The sequence below is a fragment of the Saccopteryx leptura genome, chromosome 4 (genome assembly GCF_036850995.1).
Source record: "Saccopteryx leptura isolate mSacLep1 chromosome 4, mSacLep1_pri_phased_curated, whole genome shotgun sequence".
Classification (NCBI taxonomy): Eukaryota; Metazoa; Chordata; class Mammalia; order Chiroptera; family Emballonuridae; genus Saccopteryx; species Saccopteryx leptura.
The window spans coordinates 210658157-210681634 of record NC_089506.1 but is presented as its reverse complement, the minus strand read 5'-3'; the positions used below and the strand labels follow the sequence as shown (position 1 = coordinate 210681634).

Here is a 23478-nt window from a genome sequence, read left to right as displayed (position 1 = left end):
AATGCAGGTTCCTGGGGCCCACTCAGCACTGCTGACTTGGGATCTCGGGGGGTAGGTTCCTGGGTTCTACTGACCAGGTATCCAGGTGGAGGTGCGAGGCCTGCCGCCCATCTTCCTGGGCTACCCTGCCTTGTGTTCTGGGGTTTTACTCAAGTCCTGATGTCAGGAGGGGGTGGGGCCCTTTCCCGGGCAACACCTGTTCATCCCAGGAGCTGCCTTGGGATACAGCAGGCATGTTGGCTGCCACATGAGTGGGATTCTGAAAAGTCTCCCTTGTTTTGAAGCAGGAAGCCAAGGACTGTCACTTGGGGAGCAGAGGAGGTGGGTTCCTTTGTGTGACAGCACTAGGGCCACCTGTCTCCACCCGCCTCTGTTACCCAGCCCTGCCCAACACGTGTAATGGAGCGAGAGGAAGCAGCCCCGCGTGCGGCGTCACAGCGCGTTCACTCCCGCCCTGCGAGCTTTCCGTGGAACTGTGTGTGAGGGTGCTCCAAGGACAGCCAGCGGACTGGGTGTGGCAGGTGTTGAGAAGGACAGAGCTCCCTGGGGCAGGTAGGCAGGTAGGCAGGCCACTGCTGACGTCTGTTTCCACAGAAGTGCTGCCCCCGGAGCCCCCGGGGGTTTGGGTCGGAGAGAACAGAACATGGAGGGTCCCCTAGGGACTGCCTCTGGGACCAGTTCTTCCTCCGGGCCAGGGCTGGCATCCAAGGCGGACCCCTAGGGCCTCTGCGGAGGGAGCTTTCAGGGCACTGGTGTGGGAGCTTGGGCAGGCCTGGAGGAGCTGGGAAGAGCCAGAAGGAGTGGAGTTGGGGGCCCTCAGGGATGTCAGAGGCGTCTGCTGCTTGCACGCTCCTCCCCAGCCCGTTTCCTCTCCCTTCCCCTCGGTGCCTCCGCCACACAGGGCGTGTCTGAGCAATGTGGGTCCCCAGAAAGCACAATTTGAAACCTCTGACTTGGGAGGTTTCTGGTGCCAAGATTTCTCCACTGAAAGCTGTGGCATTGCACTTGAATTGTTTCCATTGTCCACCTGTTGGTTCCGGAATCGGAACTTTTTTCTGGACTCTTTCCTGATGCTAAAGTTTTATAAAGAGATGCCAACAGCTGAGCTGTGTCACCACGGTAACAGCCTAGCACACAGAGTACTTAGGGTTCCGTGTCATGCCATCAGGACTCCCACATTCCACCAGAACCATGGAGGGCACCCTCGCGCTGCCATAACTAGGTCACATTAAGCTCCAGCCCGCAATCCTGAAGCTCGAGGACTTTAGCCCTTGCATATTTGTGTCACAGTCCCCCCACCCCACACCAAAGGTAGGTATTGGAATCTCGAACATACTCCTGCCTCTTGTTCCATGGCCCATCTAAGCTCTGCAAATGCCCGAGTCCAAACTATGCCTCTCCTGGAACGGCACGTTATGAGTGTCAGACTTTGTGGGTTGCCAGAGACCCAAGAATCTAACACAATCTGCCTCAAGCAAAAATGGGGATTTACTGGCCCACATAATTGGGAACTCCAAGAATGACAGTGGCTACAGGTACAGCTGAATCTAGGGGCTCAGCTGACATCTGTTCCCTTTCTCTCGGTTCAATTCTCCATGTTGGCTTCACTTTCCTCCTCCACGTGGCCCTGGACACTGGATGATCCCTGCGGAGTTTCGTTCCATCAGAGGTCCCGAGAGGGAGGGGAGCCCTGGCTGGCCGGCTGGGACATCTGGCTATCTCTGAGCCATGTGCTGATGTCACCTGGACTTGGAGGTAGGGGATGCTGCCAGCTGAATCACAAGGATGGAGAATAGGGAAGGGGTAGTACCCCAAAGCAACTTGACGAAGGCTTGTGGTTGTGGCTCAACCCACCGCAGCCTGTGACGCCCTGCCCACCTTCCCTGGACATTCTCATGACCGCAAAGGGCGTGTAGATGCAAGAAACTTCCATTTTCTCCCCAACGGCTACCTGAAGCACGCTTGGCCCCTGTGAAGCAGGCTGGCAGTGCCAGGGAGTTAACCCCCAGGAGCAGCTCTCACCCACGGTGAGTGAGTGCTGGCTACCTCCCACCCCGCCTGTGGGTGGCACAGGTGTTTAGTTCTCTCCCAGAGGGCCCCATGGGCAAGCCTGGCTGCCCCCAGTGGGGAGCTGCCCACTCACGTGCCATGCACAGATGTACAAGCTGCCCTCCCTTCTCTCCTCACTTCCCTGTCTCTCCATCCAGGGAGTCTTTTTATTTTTTATTTTAAGATTTAGAATCCATTTCTTTTATTGACTGATTCCTGTATGTGCCTGGACCAGGATTGAACCTGCAACCTTGGTGTATGGGGATGACACACTAACCAATTGAGCTACCCAGCCAGGGCTCCCACCCAGGGATTCTTGGGGTCACCTCCCAAATATACTACTTGCCCTCACATCAGGTTCTGCTGCGGGGAGGATCCAGACTCAGACGGGGCAGTTAAAGAGGAACTGGATGTCAGGCAAAGAGAATAGATACCCCTGTGACAAACTAAAAAATAAAAAAATTCCTTGGGGCCACAGAGAAGGCGGACATGTCCCAGTCACTGAACCAGGGACCCCTCGGGCATGCCGTGCTGCGCCCCCTTCAGGCCCTCCCCGGAGCTGGAACCCAGCAAGCCTGTGCACAGAACTGTGACCTGCGGAGCAGCTGCCGGCACAGCCAAGGACACGGAGAGGAGCCCTCTGCAGGCGTGGAGCTGTCATGACAAGGCTTTCCACAGTCTGCTGCCTCAGCCTCTGCGGGTGCTCCCTGCAGGTTCCTGGACCCCTCTGCTCCTGGCATTCTGGCTCAGTGGGTCTGCGGTGGGGTCCGGAAGTCTGCAGGGAGGTCCTAGAACATCCCTGGGGAACGCACTCTGACCCACAGCCAGGCTCAGGAACTGTACCCTCAGGAATACGCCGAAACGATCCCAAGGTGTCTGGGAACTTGCTCGAGCTCTTGCCACTATGTCCTACCCTTGATCATCAGAGCAACCCGGGGCCGCTTGGTGCATCAAAAGAAAGCAAAATACAAAATGCACCTTCCAGATGGAGGAACACATGAACTTGTTTCCATACATTTCCTGAGGGAGGAATTCCAACTTGCAGCATTCACTTGGTTCCTTGAACAAGTGGCTGTCCCCGAGTCCCGGACAGGCTGAGAATGCTCTCCTGTAATCCCTCTTCCCCCTCCCACCTGGGACACAAAGCAGGAGAGGTGCTGAGGAGGTGGACCCTTTAGTGACTGGCAGGCTGTGTGGCACTGGCCAGAGGACTGAAACACAGCACCCTGTACGGGAACATCAGTGGCTTCCACTTACCTATGCCCATCTTCAGGGGACAGACAGAAAGACACACAGACCCACAGACACATCCTTACAGGACCTTGGGAGGCTGAGAGCTGATCACTCTTCTGCATTCCTCTTTTCTAACGCGAAACTACAGCCACTTTATAGTAGCTCGACTGCAGCGACGGGTGCAATGCTGTGGCCGAGGCCAGGCGGGTTCACACTGGATTCGGGCAGACGGTAGAGGAACTGCGGGGCTAAAAAAGCGTTGGGCCAGGCCCGTTTATTGGAGGCTCACAGAGACGGGGTGAGTAAATAAGCAAAGGAAACTGCTTTTCGCAGTAGAGGGCAAGGGATCAGGAAAACCACCTCTCGTGGTGGCAGCTAAGGGAACCAGGGAACCTCACCTCGCAGCGGCAGAGCGACCTGGGACAATCGCCACTGAGGGCAAGCACCATAGCTTTTTATAGACACACGCGTGGCTTTCTGCCATGTGCTCATGCACTAATCATGCAAAGTGCTTGCAGCTGGGAGGCCAGCGAGCAAGCCTAACACAGCTGTTTTCCTCATAATGGGCTGGTTTCCTATATTCATGTTCCTCAGCAGCTGGTCTCTGGAAGGGGTGGAGTCTGTCTCCTTTCCCGGGAAAGCCAGCAGGCCTGGGCACTGATAGATAGGATGTGGGCAAACAATCTGAGCAGAGGCTTCAAAAGGCCTCCCTTGCTTCTTTTCTGGAATCTGTCTCCCTCCCCTTTGACCCAAGCCCAAGCCTGCCTCCTGGAGGACAGACGCCAGAGGCAAACAGAACTACCTCCGCAGTGGTGGCCCTCTGTGCCAGCCCGAGCTGGCCCACTCGCTGGTGGGAGGCACACAGTGAGCTCTGCCGAAGTCACTGATCCCAGCCCACATGAACAGAATCACCCGGTTGACCCGAGAATTGTGAGAAAGTTAGTTTTTCATGATAAGCCACAAGTTTGGGACTGGTTTCCTGGTCAGCACGAGGTGACGACGCCAGGTGTGCCACGTCTCCCAGCCTGCTCGGGCTGCTATGACACATGCCAGCCTGGGAGGCTTAGAAACACGTAGTCCTCACAGTTCTGGAGGCTGGGAACCCAAGGGCAAGGTGCTGACACGTGTGGGCCTGGTGAGGGCCTGGCTTGTAGACGCTGTCAGCTCACTGTGTGGGCGTGTGGCGAGGGGGCTTCCTGGTCTCTTCCTCTTGTGAGTGCTAATCCCATCAGGACGGCACCACCCTCACGACTTCAGCTAATTTACTTAGATCAAAAGCCCAGGCTCCTCATACAGTCACACTGGGTGTTAAGGCTTCAACATATGGATTTAAGGGGGCCGCAAACATGCACCCCATCACGTGCACGGGCATGTTTGAAGAGCTGCCGGGAGCTGTGGCCCTCCACCATGCCCCTTCCGGAACAGCTGCTAAGCACACAGTGTGATGCACACAGTGTGACACCTATCCACGGTGCAGGGGGGCTGTCGGGCACTTCCTAAAGACCCTGCAGGGCCACAAGTTATGAATGGATGCTCACAAGGCTGGGAGACCCTGGAGTTGCCTGCAGGGCTGCAGACCCCCGCCCTGGGAGCCCCTGCCTCCTGAGGGCATCCGCTGGGGCCACTACCACTCTCTTAAACAGAAACCAGAGACCTGGAGCTGTTCCTCTTGACTTCTGAACATTGGTAACTAATTTAAATGCTACTGAAATACAGTGCGCTAAACCTTTTCCGTTCAGTGTGCCCAGGGTCAGCCTCGGCACCACCTGGGAGCTTGTTAGACTTCAACTCTCAGCCTCGGGCCAGAATCTGCATCTTAACGAGATCTCTAGGTGTCTCACGTACACATTCAAGTGAGAAGCCCCGAATTACCCACAATACACCAGGGAGCTTGGAGGGGACTCCTGACTCATCCTGACTCAGGTGAAGCAGCCCCACCTGTTAAGACCTGAGTGCCCTGAGTCCATGGCTCAGAATTCAGCCACTGCCCAGGGGCTCCTTTTACCCACTTATGCCTCATGTTACATGACTGGAACTGCACCGTGCAGGTTATTGATACCCTACTGCTCAAGGGCAATGCCAAGGTCTGACTTCACACACGTCTGCCTCCTGAGGGTACGTGGTGTCACGTGGTGCACAGTGAGTCGCTGCTGCAGACACTGGCACGCTAGGAACTTGTCAAAGGGTGGTGTGAATTTTCGGAAAATTTTTGAAGAACTGAATTTCAAAACTTTCAACCTCCTGCAAAATGGGTTAATTATATTAATTTATTCCATTGGCATAAAAACCCTCTCAGCAGTAGGACAATAAAATAGAAAGCTTGTAAACATGATTTCGCCCTGTCCCTTCTAAGGAGCTTCCTTTGATAGGAAATAGAATTCTGGTTGGCAAATGTGGTGATGAGGTCTCTAAAAAGGGTCCTGTGATGCGGCCACTCTTTGATCCACTCCGGTCCAAGGGGCTGCCTGGACCCTGCCGCCTGGTCCCGGTGAGCTGCACTCGCTAGTGGCCCCTGCCCCAGCAGGCTGGAGGCTCTCTGGCAGAGACCCTCGGAGGACGGGCCTCGCGGGCAGCAGACGCAGGCAGGCAGGCGGGAGGCAGTCTCTCCCCGGGGACACAGGTATTGCTCAGGTTACGTGTGCCATGACAGACATTCAGGGGAGGGCTGAGGGCCAGGTGAGGGGCTGAGGCACAGAGGCTGAGACCACCCAGAGTCAGTGGCCTCGGACTTTCCCCCGCAGAAGCCAGACCACATGGAAACGAGCCTCCGTAACAGGCTCTGACAGACAGCTGGAGGCTTCAGTCCTTAAAGGGGTTGCGGGCATCACCTGGCTGCTCCTTGTCGGTGGCTGAGAGCTCCCCGTTCATCTCCTGCAGCGGGTGGTAGACATAGGACCCATCCAGGTCTCGGCTCCGCTGCGCTCTGCAGCTGAGGAGCAGGGACACGTTTGCCATCGTGCTGATCAGCAGGAGGAAAGCCAGCGCCAGGGTGAGGGCCAGCCAGGTGGTCCTGGGGGCAGAGAGAAATCCTGAATGGGGCTGCTGGGCAGACTCAGGGCTGTGGGAGCACTGAAGGGACGTTCCTCCCTCTCACAGGGCTCTTCCACCCAGAACAGGGGCAGGGTTGGGGCCTCCAGTCCCACACAGGGACAGTGGAGGAGCAAGTGGGCCTGTGGGGCTGAGGCACACCCCAGATGCATGTTCAGGGAGCAGTGGGGACAGCTGCTATACGGGATGCAGCTGGTGCTGCCACATCTCCCGATACTTCAAGAGAAACCATGAAAGAGGGCTCTATGTGAATGCTACTGAATTCCAAATGTTGTTAGTAACCTAATCCAGGCCCGGAAGGCATCATTTTGCCTCCTGTGCTCCATGGGCATTTGCTGACAGGGGACTGGACTCCACTCCAGGGTTCTCACAGCAGGCAGAGCGGGAGGTGGGGTGGGGGACGACGCACAAACGGACACCCCTTCCTCCAATGCAGGGAATGGCAGGCATGGGGCGGGGTCTTCAGTGATCTTTTTCCTTCCTATGAATCTTCAGCCGAAGCCCGCGAGGCCAGAGCGACACGGGCAGACTGCTGGGTGCGGGACCTGCGGCCATGTCTGCCAGCCTCCTGGCTGGCTCCCCTCCCCTCCCCTGTGGCTGCCAGTGGCTCTAAGTCAGAGCGGGAGAGGGGCCCTCACCTCTCACACCCGAGGAACGTGGGCTGACGGCCAGGGCCCTGGAGGCCCCGGGAGCCCCTGCTCCTCCTCTGGTGCGCTCTGAAAGCGCATTTTCTGTTTCTGCCGCCCGGGCCTCGCCCTGCCCAGACTCACTGGGGCAGGATCCCCAGGAGGGCCCGGGCGTCTCCTTACTGATGAGCTCCCAGGTGCTGCTTCTGGAACGACGCTGGGAGCTCTTCATACCCACACCTGGTTTCTCCTACAGAGGAGGCTGGGTGGGGCAGGTCAGGCCGGGCACCCAGGCCTGGGCTATGGGAGGTGAGAACCACGAGAAGGGGGTGCTCAAAGCATGTCCCCGCGCCATCAGTGTTGGCACCACCGGGAATGCAGATGCTTGGGCTCCTCCCTAGACCTATTGAGGCAGAAACTCCAGGGGTGGGGCCCGGAGTGCATACAGGTGCCTGAGAAATCCTGCAAGTTCTTTGGGGCCTGGTGCTTCTGGATCGGGAGCTGAGAACAAGTCCTGAATGTCAAGGACAGTAAACCCACGCCTGGCCCCATCGACTCCCACCATGGTGACCAGGGTCCTTCTCAGCATATCCCTCTGAGCATCAGCTGTGACTATCCCTGTACTCATGTCAGAGAAATGTTCCCTGGGTGGCCAGCTGCCACCTGCAAGCCTTGCCCAGTCCCTCGAAGGTAGAGGGAGGGGTCTCCTCTCACCCCTGCCCCAGGTCCCACCACAGCACCTACCCAGTGAGAAGGGAGAATTCTCTTGTCTGTACGGTGACCTCAGACGGCTGGACACACTGCTTCACTGTAAGAGAGCAGTGAGCTGAGGGTTCCGGAGGGTCCAGGCCTGCCCTCTGCTGCCCCCAGGCGGCTCGGGAGGGGCCGTACCTCGGGAGAGAGTGCTGTTCAGGGTGGGTGCCTGGGTGAGGTTGCAGCTGCCGGTCTGAGGGTTGCAGGGACACTGGTGCTCACACTCACAAGGCCTCTGGCAGCCTGGCCCGTGCCAGCCAAGGGGACACTCTGCAGCGAGGAGACAGGAAGATCGAAGTGGAGGTGCCAATGGCGGGGCCTCTCTGCACTGACAGGCTAGGCCCCAGGTGTGCAGAGCCCAGCTGAAGGAGAGGTGCACCTGCCTCCACACACGCCCCCACGCCAGACCCTGGGGGTGCCCCGGGGGGCGCTCCCTCCTGGTTGACTCAGGAGCCCACCCAGCTTACCCTGAACGCAGCTGTCTCCAGTGAAGCCAGGGGGACAGGTGCAGGTCCCCCGAGCCGGGTCACAGGCAGCCCCATTCTGGCACTGACACTTCTTGGCACAGTCCTCCCCGAAAAAGCCACTGCTGCAAGCTGGGGTGGGGGAAGAGAGGTCTTTGCAAAACCTGGCCCTGACCCTCCCAGGCTGGGGCCAGCGGGGCTGTAATGGACCTCAGGCCCCCCAGTGACCGCCAGGCTCACATATTCTCCCAGACAGTCACTGAGAACACGCCGGGGCCTGAGGCTGTGCCCTCACGGAGCTTCCAGTCTAGGAGGGCGGGCAGCCAGCAAGCTAGAAAAGCAAATGTCAAAGTACAAGTGAGGGCAAATACTGCAGGGACGGGACCTCTTGGCAGCAGCAAACCACTGAGGGGGTGGGGTGGCGGGGAGGCGTCTGAGAACACGACATTAGGCTGAGACTTAGAGAGGAGAAGCAGACAGACACAGTGAGCGGGGAGGGGCTGGACCACCCAGGGCCTGGCAGGTCACACTGAGCACCTCAGGGTTTTCACTACCTGTCAAAGAAAGCACTGAAGGGTTTAAGCTGTGGATAGCTATAGTGTGTTGACTTGTGTCCTCCCTCTCCCAAAGATACACCCTAATTCTTAGACCCTGTAAATGGGAACTTATTTGGAAATAGGGTCTTGGCAGATACACTTAAGTTAAGGATCTTGAAATAAGATCATTTTATATTTAGGGTGAGCCCTAAATCCAGTGACCAGGGGTCCTTGGTAAGAAAACAGAAAAAGTACTGAACACACAGGTGAGCCATGTGAAGACAGAGAAAGAGATTGGAGTGGTGTGGCCACAAGCCAAGGCATGCTGGAAGCCACCAGGAGCTGGAAAAGATAGGAAGGATCTTCCCCTAACCTTTCAGAGGGAGGATGCCTCTGAGGACACCTGGATTTTGGAGTTCTGGCCTCCAGAGGTGTGAAAGAATAATTTCTGTTGTTTTAAGCTGCCCAGTTTGTAGAATTGTTGCAACAGGACAGCCCCAGGACACCAACGCAGTGATTTACATGTGAAGAAAGAGCGAGACAAGAGGCAAGCGACGTGCAGACTAAGGGGTGAGGATGAAGGCAGCCATCACGCTCACCCTCTCCCCATGTGCCCGGGGGCCGGGGAGGGGCTGGCCTGCTGGCTTTTACCTTCACTGCAGTTGGACCCTGTCCATCCGGCTTCACAGCGGCAGCCAGCTGCCAAGACAAGACCGAGAAGGTCAGGTGAGGGCCCAGGCAGAGCTGGGGGAAGAGCGCCAGGAGCCCGGGTCAGAGGTGCCTCCCCAGGGCCCCCACTCACCCTCCGTGCAGAGCCCGTGCTGGCTGCAGTTGGAGGGCCCGCAGTCTAGCTTGTCGCAATCCGCGCCTCGCCAGAAGGGCCCTGTGCACTGGCAGTGCCCCTCCACACAGGTCCCATGGCCGTTGCAGTCAGGTGGCTGGCAGCGGGGCTTGTGCACACACACCACAGTGGACACACTTCGAGGACAGCGCCACATATTGTCCTGGCTGCAAGAGGACAGTGTTTCAAGAGACTGTGGTGCTGGCCATCCCTAGCCAGCCCCTCCAAACCTCCTCTGTAACCCACGAGCGCTGCCTTTCTTCACTGTCCCATCTCCAGACTTTTACAGGTTCTTACCAACCCCCAGGCCCTCTCACCCCAGGCCCTCTGCACATGCTGTTCTCTCTGCCCAGAAGGCTTTCTTACCACCCTGTCTACCCACCTCTTCTTCCTTCAGATCTCAGCTCACACTTCATTATTCTGGGAGGTTTTTCCTGACCAATCAATCCCCTTCCACCAGCTTGGGTAGTACTGGTATGCTATGTGTCTTTCCTATAAGCAATGAGAGGCAGGGAACCTGACGCTTCCTGTTCACTGCTGAATGCCCAGGGCCTGGCACCTAGCAGGTACTCAATATTTATTGAATGAAATAATCAGGGAAAGGCTTGAACTTAGATGTCAGGAAGGGGCTCTGGTGTGTTTACCAGTGGTCTGATGGGTAACTGGCCAAGGTACCATTGAGCACGAAGGTAGCAGAACCCCCTCCATCCAGGTTGATGGCGTTGACCACATCCTGTTTCAGCAGAAACTCCGCCATCTCCCACAGGTTAATGCTGCAGCACAAGAGCAGTGCGGTTCAGTGCCCTACCACCACTTCCGGTTTAATTCTTACTTCCCATGGTGGGTGGTACCACGTCCACAGCGGCAGGCACACTTCTAAACGGTCCCCCCAAAGATGCCCCATCACAGTCCACAGAAGCTGTGAACAGAATGAGATCACTCCCATGATTGTGTTACACTACCGGGCACAGTTTTCCACCAATGGGACACTGGCCTGGATTATCTGGGTGGGCCCAATGGAATCACAAGAGCCCTTAAAAACAGAGAACTTTCTCTGGCTGGTGGCGGAAGATCACGTGAGAGACTGGAAGCACGAGGGGGTCAGAGGGGTTTGACACGTCTCCGCTAGCATGATGACGAGGAGGGCTCACACTGAGGAGGAGTGTAGGCAGCCACAGGAGCCAGGGCCCCAGCTGGCAGCCAACAGGGACACCAAGGCCTCAGTCCTGTAACTGCGAAGAACTGCATTGCGCCAGCAACCTCAATGAGCGGGGAAGAAGGTTCTTTCCCAGAAGCTCTAGATCAGGGGTCCCCAAACTTTTTACACAGGGGGCCAGTTCACTGTGCCTCAGACCGTTGGAGGGCTGGACTATAAAAAAAACTATGAAGAAATCCATATGCACACTGCACATATTTTAAAGTAAAAAAACAAAACGGGAACAAATACAATATTTAAAATAAACAACAAGTAAATTTAAATCAACAAACTGACCAGTATTTCAATGGGAACTATGGGTTTGCTTTTGGCTAATGAGATGGTCAATGTGCTCCTCTCAATGACCACCAATGAAAGAGGTGCTTCTTCCAGAAGTGTGGCGGGGGCCGGATAAATGGCCTCAGGGGGCCGCATGCGGCCCGCCGGCCGTAGTTTGGGGACCCCTGCTCTAGATAAATGCCCTGCCCGGCCAACAGCTTGACTCTGTCTGTGGGATGCTCTGAACAGAGCCCAGTGACTTCTGACCCATAGAACTGTGATGTAAATGGGTGCTTACTTGTGACACAGATACAGCATAATATACTCTTTACAGAGCAGGAAACTGGCTCAGAGGAGATCAGTGACAAGAGAGCTAGCAGACAGCTCAGCTGGGGCTGGAATTGAGGTCTTTTCTCTGCCAACTTTGTGGTCATTTCCTTTCACCTCAAATGAGGCTCAGGAGGGAGGAGGCCTAAACTGGGGGGACTGGCAGGAAGTGTGTGGGGGACGGTGAGATCTTGGAAGTGGTACAGATTACGGAAAGGCAGGGGACAGATGGGCGTGAACATCCTCAGGGAACAGTTGGGAGGTCAGAGTGCAGCCCTTAGGGGTGCAAGTTCCTGAAAGCAGGACCCAGCCCAGGCCCAGAGGCTCTGGTTCCTGGAACTTACCCACGCTGCTCCGTCTGTCCGTCTGCATGGAAGAGCACCAGCTTCCCCTTCCGGTCATGGCCGACAGCTGTCCTGGCCGATATCACATTCACAAATTTGCTGAAGGAACCTGAAAGAGAAGCAGCTGGCTGATCACCGGCCCTTAGGGAGGCTGTCTGGGCTCTGTCTGCCACTTCCTGCCAGTTCAACACTACCTCCCAGTCCACGACGTCCAGCGTCTCCCTGTCTCTCCACTGCTCCATTCCAGTCAGTCCCATGTAGGAGCCAAAGGGTTCTTCTTAAGTGTAAACCGAGAAATGCTGGCCTCCAGGTGAAAACCCTCTTATGGCTCCCATTGTTCTTCGAGCAAAATCCAAACACCTTTCCAAAGCCCAGCATGACCATCCTGGCCTGCTCTTCTGCCTCATCTCCCGGTAGTCACTTTCTGTTCCCTCTGGCTGGACTGTGTCTTTCCCTAGCTCTTCCCACGGCTTGCTTTTTCTGATCTAAGTCACCTCCTCCATGAGGCCATCCCTGACTGCTCAGTCTAAAATAGCCCATTTCCACATTAAGCCCATGGTATCCCTTCACTGGCCCAGCATGCCATATCGCAGTGGTTTTAAAACTTGAGTATCTATCAAAACCACCCGATGGGCTTTTTAAAACACACAAGCTTGGGCCTCCCCCTCCCGGTGATCTCGTAGGTATGAGGGAGGCCTGAAGTTCTGCATTGGTAACAAGCTCCTCGGTGACCCAGATGCTGCTGGTCCACAAACATATTAGCAGCACTTCTCTGTTCCCTTGCCAGTAGCCCTTTCCCCCACCTAGCCCCTTCCCCCCAACTTTATTTTCTTTCTTAGAACTTACCATTTCTTTTTAGCAAATTATATGTCTCTTTTCTTTTTATCTATTGAGCAGGCACCTATCAGTCTTAGTCTCTGCTCCCCAGCACCTGGGACAGCACGTATTGAAAGACTTCCCCCACGACCCACGGGTCCTGGTTCTCGGGAGGAGCCACCCCCACCCCACCTGTCTCCTGTGTCTCATCGCACTCAGTGGCCTGGCTCTCATTGATGTAGATGCTTCCATTTCGAATCAGCCACACGACCCCACTCAGCAGCTGCACAAATGGATTCTCAGTGTCCAGCACCTCCTCTTCAGACAGGTACCTGGACACAGGGAAGGTGTGAGGTTCACTTACCAGCAGGGGCAGCTGTGGAGAGTGGGGCTCCTTCCCCACTCCACCCCGGACAGCCTGGCTGCTGGATTTCTTCTGCCCCAGGAACCTGCCTGGTCCTGATCCCGAAAGCAGCCTTATAACCAGTCTACACAGTCCAGGCTTCACGTCATTTAATAGAAACAGACTTCAATTTCCCAGGCTCTCATCCTGGCGTCACTACCACTGGATGGCTGTCCAGCTGTTGCTAGCCTCCTTGCTTCTACTATGGGGTTCTTCAGCCTAGTCTCCAGCCAGGGTTAGAGCAAGCTTTTTTTTTAAATTAACTTATCTTTAGATTTTATTTATTCATTTTAGGGGGGGGGAGCAAGAAGCATCAACTGCCATATGTGCCTTGACCAGGCAAGTCCAGGGTTTCAAACCAGAGACCTCAGTGTTCCAGATCGATGCTTTATCCATTGCGCCACCACAGGTCAGGCCAAGAACAAGCTTTTATTATTTTATTATTATTATTTATTTTTAATATTTTTTATTTTTTTACAGGGACAGAGAGAGAGTCAGATAGAGGGATAGACAGGAACAGAGAGAGATGAGAAGCATCAATCATCAGTTTTTCGTTGCGACACCGTAGTTGTTCATTGATTGCTTTCTCATATGTGCCTTGACCGCGGGCCTTCAGCAGACTGAGTAACCCCCCGCTCAAGCCAGGTCCATGCTTGGGTCCATGCTAGTGAGCTTTGTGCTCAAGCCAGATGAGCCCACGCTCAAGCTGGCAACCCAGGGGTCTTGAACCTGGGTCCTTCCGCATCCCAATCCGATGCTCTATCCACTGCGCCACCGCCTGGTCAGGCTATTATTATTATTTTTAAATATTTATTGTATTGTATTGATTTTAGAGAGAGAGAAAAAGGGAGAGAGGGCGAGAGAGTCTGCAACATTGATCAGCTCCTGTATGTGCCCTGACTGGGGATTGAACTAGCAACCTCTGCACTTCGGGAGGATGCTCTAAAAAAATAAGCTATCTGGCCAGGGCTAGAGCAAGCTTTTTATTTATTTATTTATTTATTTATTTATTTATTTATTTATTATTTTTGTGACAGAGACAAAGAGACAGAGAGAGGGACAGACAGACAGAAAGGGGGAGGGATGAGAAGCACAAATTCTTTGTTGCTGCACCTTAGTTGTTCATTGATTATTTTCTCACATGTCCTGGGGCGGGGGCAGGGACTACAGCAGAGCTAGTGACCTCTTGCTGAAGCCAGAGACCTTTAGGCTCAGGCCAGTGACCACAGAGTCATGTCTATGATCCCACACCCAAGCCAGCGACCCCATGCTCAAGCTGGTGAGCCTGTGCTCAAGCCTGCGACCTTGGGGCTTGGTGACTGGTTCCTCTGTGTCCCAGTCAGATGCTCCATCCACTGTGCCACCGCCTGGTCAGGCTACAGCAAGCTTTTAAATATTCAAAGTCAGTCCTGTCATCCTCTGATACTCGGCTCCTTCTTTCAGTCCTTTATACACACCAAGCCCCTATGCACTCTGAGTCTTAGCACTTGCTGTTCCTTCTACTGCAGTGCTCTTCCTCCAGTTCTGACCCTGGCAGAGTTGTGATTAATCTTCAGGCCTCAGCTCAAAAGTCACTTTCTCAAACAAGACTTTCCTGACTACCCTCCCTAAAACCAACACTATTTACAATAGGTTCACTGTGTTCACTGCTTCATTGCACATACACAACCTGAATTAACCCTAATTATCTCCCTGGCTTTTGTTTACTTTTCCAAGTAATGGGAGAGGTCCGTGAAGGGAAAGGCTGAGTGTGCTTGTTTACTGCTGTATATGTATCCCCTGTACACAGCACACTGCCGGACACAAAGCAAGGGCTCAATGACGGCTGATGACGAATAAACCCTGCAAGGAGGGTATTCCTTCTCCCATCTGCAGATGAGGAATCGGAGGCTCCGCTGGGTTAGGTGATTTGAACACGGTAGTACGGCTACAACCCAGCTCGCAGGCCCCCCGCCCCCGGCAGTCCCGGGGCTCCCCGCCTCCTCACCCGGTGACCAGGGTCCCGTCGCGGCGGATCCCGAACTGCGCGTTCTGCAGCCCCCCGGCGCTGCTCACCCGCCGCCCGTCGCTCACCACGTTCCCCAGGCACTCGCCGGTGTTCATGCGGAAGAAGCCGCCGTTCTGGGCGACGCTGCAGCCGGCCGCCCGCGCCGTCTCTTCCACGGTGGCGCGGCGCCTGGACGCGCAGCCGCCGGGTCCCCCGGGCTCCAGCACCGACAAGGTGCGCAGGGGCTCGGCGGCCCGTGTCAGGTGGCCGGCCACGGCGCGGCCGGCGAAATGCGAAACGAAGGCGCGCACCGCGGGGCCGCGGGCGCCGGGGGTCGCGGGGGAAGGCGGCCAGCTCTCGTGCTCGCGGGCGCCGGCGCGCACCCTCGCGCAGTCCCGGGCGGAGCGCGCGCGCGCGGTGGGGTAGGGCAGCAGCAAGTCGTCGTCCCGCGAGGCCCTGCGGGGCAGGGGCGGCCGTGAGCTTGGCGGGCGGGGGCCCCCCGAACCTGGCTCAGCCCGCACTGCCCCTGGGAGCTGTACTCACCCCCCACCGAAGCCGCCCAACGCCTCCCAGCGGAAGCTGAGCAGAGTAAGGAAGACGAGAGGCCGGCGACCCATGGGGGCCGCCATGTTGAACTCGGGCCTCCGGTCACGTGTGCTCGGCCCACGTTACTCCAGACCTCTGGTGGCCGCTTTCAGCTCCGACGGAATTGGTTCTTAACTTCGGATGTGGGTGAGGCGGGACAAGCTGTGCTGCTTTTGGGAGGGGACGTGGCACTGGGGTGGCGGCGGCAACTTTTGATGTATGTAGTTTGAATCCTACAGAAGTTGCAAGAGCAACTTTTTACTTTATCAGTTGTTAATGTTTGCTCCATTTGCTTCAGTATTTGTACCTTATGCATATGCATTGTTTCCCCTGAACCATTTGCAGCCAGGGCAGACATCGTGATCCTTCACTTCAAAAAGTCACTTGCCCTGGCCTGTTGGCTCCGTTGGTTAGAGCCTGTCCCACAGCGCAGAGGTTGCCGGTTTCATCCCTGGTTAGGGCACATACAGGAACATATTGGTGTTCCCATCTCACTTTCCCTCTCCCCCTCCTCTTTCTCTAAAATCAATTAAAAAGAAAATTCACAATGTTCTTCTTCCTACAAGAACATTTTTCTTGCATAACTACAGGCAAAGTAAAATCAGGACCTTTTATACTGGTGAAGTTCTATGAACTAATCCACAGCTCACATTTGAATTTTGCCAGTTGTCCGTATAATGTCCCATCAAAAAAGAAGCAAGAGGCCCCAAGTGGAATCATTTATGCTAAACCCCACATCACCAATAGAGACTGAATACCTAACCTAATTGCAATTTCAGCCCCTCTCAGGAAGGTAATCTCAACCAGTCAGTCTGAATTTTCCTGGCCAGCACTATAGAGCAGTAGTCCCCAACCCCCGGGCCGTGGAACGGTACCCGTCCGTGGGCCATTTGGTACTGGTCTGCAGAGGAAGAATAAATAACTTACATTATTTCCATTTTATTTATATTTAAGTCTGAACGATGTTTTATTTTAAAAAAAATGACCAGATTGCCTCTGTTACATCCGTCTAAGACTCACTCTTGACGCTTGTCTCGGTCACGTGATACATACATTTATCTGTCCCACCCTAAAGGCTGGTCCATGAAAATATTTTCTGACATTAAACCGGTCTGTGGCCCAAAAAAGGTTGGGGACCACTGCTATAGAGGTAATGTGTGTAGACAAAAAAGTGGTTCTATGGAAAGTAACCTCACAGGATAATCTGATCACAGATTCTTAATTGGTTCCTGAGATTAGCATTAGAGGAGAGAGCAGAGAGAGACCACGTGGAGGAGGCCAGGAGAAGCAGCCAAGATGGTGGAGTGCTGAAGGAGAAGCCAGTTTGTGCAGGGAGAAGGAGATGGGGAACAAAGGAGAATGAGGCTAGTGAGATAGAAACCTTTGATTCTAGGAAACTCAGCCTGACCAGGTGGTGGCGCAATGGATAGAGCGTCGGATTGGGATGCTGAGGACCCAGGTTCAAGACCCCGAGGTCGCCAGCTTGAGTGCGGTCTCATCTGGCTTGAGCAAAAAGCTCACCATCTTGGACCCAAGGTTGCTGGCTCGAGCAAGGGGTTACTCGGTCTGCTGAAGGCCCGCGATCAAGGCACATATGAGAAAGCAATCAATGAACAACTAAAGTGCCTCAACAAAATACTAATAATTGATGCTTCTCATCTCTCTGTTCCTGTCTATCCCTCTCTCTAACTCTCTCTCTGTCTCTGTAAAAAAAAAAAAAAAAAAAGAAACTCAGATCTAAGTCAGTAGCTTTGTGAGCGCTGAATGAGTGGGTTTTGGAGCCCAGAGTGTGTTTTTACTTGCCCGCCAGGTGCAAGCTAGGATTAAAGATAATGGCCCTACAACAGTTCATGGCTCTGTTGTTTCATTACTGTCTGTCCGAAACCAATGCGAACCTGCATGGACCGGGCGGCTGTGATGGTGACCGTGGATACTGGCCTTACAGACCCCCTGTCCTGGGCTGACCAGTCTGTAGAGATCACAACCCTGAGAGGGCATATCTGGAAAAGCTGATGAATATTCTATTGAAATCCAGCAAGAGAGAGAGGGAAAGGACAGACAGGGACAGACAGGAAGGGAGAGATGAGAAGCATCAGTTCTTTGTTGTGGCTTCTTAGTTGTTCATTGATTGCTTTCTCATACATGCCTTTGCTGGGAGGCTCCAGCCGAGCCAGTGACTGCTTGCTCAAACCAGCGACCTTGGGCTCAAGCTAGCAACCTTGGGCTTCAAGCCAGTAACATTTGGGCTCCAGCCAGCAACCATGGGATCATGTTGATGATTCCGTGCTCAAGCCAGTGACCCTGCACTCAAGCTGGTGAGCCTGTTCTCAAGCCAGATGAGCCTGCGCTCAAGCCAGCAACCTTGGAGTTTTGAACCTGGGTCCTCAGCATCCCAGGTCAACGCTCTATCCACTGCACTACCACTAGTCAGGATTTTTAACAGCTTAATTGAGGTATAATTTGCATATCACAAAATTTATCTGTTTTAAGTATACACTTAAATGTATGGAGATATCTCAACATCACTCCAGTGTACTTTTTTCTTAAATTTTTTTCTAAAATGAGAAGTGGGGAGGCAGAGAGACAGATTCCTCCTGCATGTGCCTGACTGAGATCCACTTGGCAAGCCTCCTAGGGGGCGATGCTCTGCCCATCTGGGGCCGTTGCTCTGTTGCAATTGGGGCCATTTTAGCACCTGAAGCAGAGGCCATGGAGCCATCCTCAGCGCCCGGGCCAACTTTGCTCCAATGGAGCCTTGGCTGCCTGCGGGAGGGGAAGAGATAGAGAGGAAGGAGAGGGGGAGGGGTGGAGAAGCAGATGGGTGCTTCTCCTGTGTGCCCTGGCTGGGAATCAAACCCAGGACTTCCACACGCTGGGCCATCGCTCTACCACTGAGCCAACTGGCCAGGGCTTAGGACTTTTTAATCACTTCCTTCCTCAAAGTCTTGTCAAGAGATTTTATTTGTATTAAATGTCTGAAGAAGGCAAATAGGCAGACAGAAAGCGGGTTAGTGGTGGCCTGGAGATGGGAACAGGAGCGACTGCGAACCGTGGGGAGGGCTTTAACCTGAGGCTGACAGCATGGGCACTGAGGGCGGTGGACTCCTCCTCTCAGACCTCGTGTATCCACCCTGTTCGGCTGTGGGGCACGTTTCCTGAACAGGCCTCATCTATTGCTGTTGGCCTTTTTCATGCATTTGCAGGCTTTCTGACTGAGCATAGGATATAGAAAGTATCGTTGTGATTCCTGCACTAACCTAGAACGTGAACAACATTTATGCATTGGTATATATGGTTATGAATTGAGGGGAAGACAAAAATGTTTAAGCAGTGCACCTCGTCTTTCCCCATCATAAGCTCGGTCTGCTTGATTAAACTGTTTTCTAACCCTGGTTCAGTTGGTTAGAGTGTTGTCCAGATATGCCAAGGTTGCTGACAAAGTTATAGGTTCGAGCCCCGGTCAGGGCACATACAAGAATCAGCCAATGAATGTATAAAAAAGTGAGCAACAAATCTATATTTCTCTTCGTTTCTCTCTTTCTCCAAAAATCAATAAATAGATAAAAAACAAACCCTATTTACTAATGTCTGTCTCCCGCCTTGAGTGCCACCCCTGTGAGGGCAGAGACCACTGCTTTCCCCCAGCACTGCACAGTGCCTGGCACACAGTAGGAACTTCACAGGTATTTCTTGAATAAATGGATTGGAACAGGGTCATTGTTTGTGTTCACAGCTGCATTTCCCGTGCTCAGAGCACAGCTTGGCACACAGCAGACTCTCAATGTTTATTGAACAAATGGATGGGTATGACCTCATTTGCCAGTAAGTACTAGGCGACTGATCAAACCCCAGAGGTGGTATGGATGCTGCGTTTGGTAAGACTCATAGGTCACAGCCACCAGAGGTCATCTAAAGCTTGGCCACTGTGCAAGGGCTTACCCTGCATCATTTTATCGGGTGCCCTCATGAATCCTAGAAGGTGGGTGTTATTAAGTTTTCCTTTATACAGCAAAGGAAACGGAGGCACAGAGAGGGCACTCTCTGGCCTGTGGTCACACAGCTATAGGAAGATGAGGCAGCTGGTTCTGAAGCATGAGCCCATCCATTGCCACTGCTCTCCTGCCTAGAAGCAACTTCTTCCTCAAGTGGGGATGCATGTTTGTTTTGGAGTCTGGAAAACCATTGTTGCTTTTTATAAAACCTTGTTAAGAATAATAAAGTAAGATCATTTTCTTATGTTTGCATTGTGTTCTGTATCTATTATATAAAGTGCTACGAGGGTATTTATAACATCCTAGAACCAGCTTTGAGGTTTTGAGAGGCAGGAGATTCTGTCATATGCTCCATGTCTTGGGGTGGGGGTGACGTTAGGGGCCCCTCATTCTGTGTGGACGGGGGCGGGGGCTGCCGGCTGGCCAGATCAGACTCAGCAATGCTCATAGCCCAGTCTCTTCCATTAGCTAAGACTTGGACACAATCCAAAGAGTCTGGTTTTCTCCCCCTCACCATTTAATTCCACAGACAAGTATTAAACACTTCTGCTGCCAGGCAGCTTAGTAGGAGCTGGGCACGGGAAGAGGAGCAGGATATCGTCCGTGCCCTTAAGTGGTTTATGACTTGATGATAGAATCGACAAGTACACAAATAAACGCCAGAACCAAGAGCCGGAAGAGCTGTCTATAGGAGAAGCAGGGAGGGAGGCAGGAGGGTGGGGAGAGATTTCACAGGACAAGTGACCTTCCAGTTAAATCTTAAAGGTCAAGTACAATCTTAACTGGGGACTGGGAGCAGAACGGGCAATCCAGATGGAAGGTGGAGAAGAAGCCGAGGCCTGGCAAATGCCGAGGGCCTGGGGAGATGCCTGACGCAGTCTCCCGGACTGGACCGGCGGGGTGTGGGGAGGAAGGAGGCCACGTCGCTGGGAGAGAGGACGGGGCAGAGCGGACGCTGCGCTCCTCTCTCGGCTCTCGCTAACTGATTTTTCTTCCCTTTGTTCTTCTCTCAGGTCTGGTTTCAGGCAACTGCAGAAATTGTTCCCACAAACTGATTCACACTAAGGTGACTCCACAGAGAGTCTTAACTCATGACTTTTCCCATTTTGCATTAGGCTTCCCTCTTCCTGCAGGTGACTTGTACGGTCTGGTTTCTCCCAGAGTCACCCCCTGGTTTGGTAACCGGAGCCTTCTGAAAAGAGTGTCAGGCTCCAGTGACTCATCCGCCCGAGGTCAGGAAGGACGGAGGGACAGGAGGCGCGGCTCTCCGCTAATCCAGCCATGTGCCTGTCTAGGCAGCCTTCTGTCTGCAAGGTACGTGAAAGGCATCCTGACGTGCACAGACAGCGAGTGCATATTAAATTCTGGCCCTGGTTCCTGGGAAAACCACAGCCTCAAAAGCATGTCAAACTTGCCCTGGCCGGTTGGCTCAGCGGTAGAGTGTCGGCCTGGCGTGCGGGGGACCCGGGTTCGATTCCCGGCCAGGGCACATAGGAGAAGCGCCCATTTGCTTCTCCACTCCCCCCTCCCTCCTCTCTCTCTCTTCCCCTCCCGCAGCCAAGGCTCCATTGGAGCAGAGATGGCCTGGGCGCTGGGGATGGCTCCTTGGCCTCTGCCCCAGGTGCTGGAGTGGCTCTGGTCACGGCAGAGCATCGCCCCCTGGTGGGCAGAGCGTTGCCCCTGGTGGGCGTGCCGGGTGGATCCTGGTCGGGCGCATGCGGGAGTCTGTCTGACTGTCTCTCCCCATTTCCAGCTTCAGAAAAATACAAAAAACAACAACAACAACAACAAAAAAAACCTTTAAAAAACAAACAAACATGTCAAACTCATCAGCAGAATCCGGGAACATCCCTGTGGGCCTAACAACTGAAGAGCAATTTCTGGAAAGCATCCGGGGCAGCGGCAAAGAGGAGTAGGTGGATGTTGGGCGGATAAAATATATCATGCTCACTTTGTTAAAAATGGTGCTGCCCACATGGAAGCCGTTGCCCAGGTGATATTAATGTGTGTTGGGGGCAGGCTGTGGGCAGGCAGGATCCTTGTAACCTGGGGCTTGGTTTTAGGACTAAGCCTTTCCCACCCTTTTTGATGTGGGGTGGTACAATCCTATCACGCCTCAGAAAGTGACTGTATTAGAGACTTCCCTATTTTGTATATTGGATTAAAGGTCTGGATTGCTACACTATAAAATGGGGGCAGAACGAGATCTTGCTCTCTTGGTTCCTGAGATTATCATTAGAGGAGAGAGCAGAAAGGAGAGCAGAAAGAGGCCAGGTGGCCAGGAGAAGCAGCCAAGATGGCGGAGTGCTGAGTGAGATGCCAGTTTGTGCAGAGTTTGTATCTGGGATAAGGAAGGAGATGGGGAACTGAGGAGAATAAGGCTGGTGAGCTAGAAACGTTTGATTCTAGGAAACTTGGATAAGTCAGTAGCTTTGTGACACTGAATTGTGAGTGGGTTTTGGAGCCTAGTGTGTGTTTTTACTGGAACAGAGGTGAATAAGTCTGGTGAGCTAGAAACCTTTGATTCCAGAAAACTCGGATAAGTCAGTAGCTTTGTGACACTGAATGTGAGTGGGTTTTGGAGCCCAGTGTGTGTTTTTACTTGCCCGCCGGGTGCAAGCTAGAATTAAAGATGACAGCCCATCAGTTTTTGGCTCCGTTGTTTCTTTACCGACTGTCCGAATCCAATGCGAACCTGCATTGGCCAGGCTGCTTTGATAGTGGTAGCCCAGGCTGCTGGCTTTACAGTGGAGCAGACCAACTTTCAAAGGAGAGATTTAGAAGAACTCCCCCCCACCCTGGGCATTTTCTTTTTATTGATATTATTGATTTTAGAGAGAAAGAGAAACACGAATTTGTTGTTCCACTTATTTATGCATTCGTTGGTTGTTCCTTGTATGCGCCGAGTGGGGATCAAACCTGTACCCTTGTTGTGTCGGGTCAGTGCTAACCAACTGAGCTACCTGGCCACGGCACACCTGGTGACTAAATTGCCACATAAGGATGATCAGCAGTGATTTCCCACTTTGAGGAAAAGCAAGGTGATGGCTCAAAGAGCTTTCCAGCCCAAGTACTGGATTTTAGCTGTTTTTTTTTTTTTCTACCCTGGAATCTTAATTTTGATGTCCGTCTGATGCCGCTCTGAAATCAGCACCACAGACAGGGCCTGGGCCCATAATAAAGTTCCCGAAGGTCTTTTCTCAAGCCCTGGGGTATTGTCAGAGCTCCAGCGGACACGTCTAGGTATGCTGACACTGAGGCTGAGCACGAGGGGAGACCCACAGATTGGGATAAGAGAAATGTTGACAAGTCAGCCTCCCTTCCCACTGCTTGGGGACCAGCCCCTACGTAACCTGACATCACCAGAGTTGTGGTGGTGGGCAATACTTACTGGGCACCTACTCTGTCACGGGCTCCATTCTCAGTCCTCTACAAACATAACTGTTAGCGCTGTAGCTCACCTTGGGGTGAGTGCTCTCGTTATCCCGATTGTAGGGAGGAGGAAACACAGTCACAGACACTAACTGACTTTTCCCAGGGACACTGAGCTAATTAGGGGGACAACTGGCACTTGGACTCATGCATTAGGCAGTCAGGGTACAGAACACACAGGTCACCATTGGTTTCGTTGCCTTCTGTAAAATGACGTGCCTGTGACAGGATGTGACTTCATGACACCACAGAGATTTCTGCACAAGATATGAAGATTTGGTAGGCTGTCTCTCAGGCCCCTCTCTCAAGGTCTAGGTCACGCCTTAACTTATTTTTCAAGACCCCTACTTCTCCCACTGGGAAAGCTGCAACAATCGACGTCTAAACAAATTGTCTTTAAGACTCAAGTTTACAGGTCTTTAGAATTGTGTCGAGTGGGGTTGAAGACTCAGAACACAGCCATGGAAGTTGTCCGGAAGGCTGAGAAACAAGGCTCACCTCCCCACTCACCTGCGCTCTGAGTTTATTCATCTGTTGTGGTGCCTGCATCCACCCCAACCCCCCCCCC

At 53.6% G+C, this 23478-nt stretch overlaps 1 protein-coding gene across 1 annotated transcript; it reads right to left on the bottom strand.

Annotated features, from left to right (window-relative positions):
* Positions 1-5531: 5531 nt before the first annotated feature.
* NAGPA (N-acetylglucosamine-1-phosphodiester alpha-N-acetylglucosaminidase) lies at positions 5532-15562 on the bottom strand. The gene is made up of 11 exons (XM_066382671.1): positions 15445-15562; positions 14902-15357; positions 12704-12843; positions 11696-11804; positions 10195-10323; positions 9512-9717; positions 9361-9408; positions 8177-8305; positions 7848-7979; positions 7701-7764; positions 5532-6292 (listed from the first exon to the last, which is right to left on the bottom strand). Exons 1-11 carry the CDS (start codon positions 15528-15530, stop codon positions 6082-6084), a joined length of 1710 nt encoding a protein of 569 aa, XP_066238768.1. The 5' UTR covers positions 15531-15562; the 3' UTR covers positions 5532-6081.
* Between the last annotated feature and the right edge of the window lie 7916 nt (positions 15563-23478).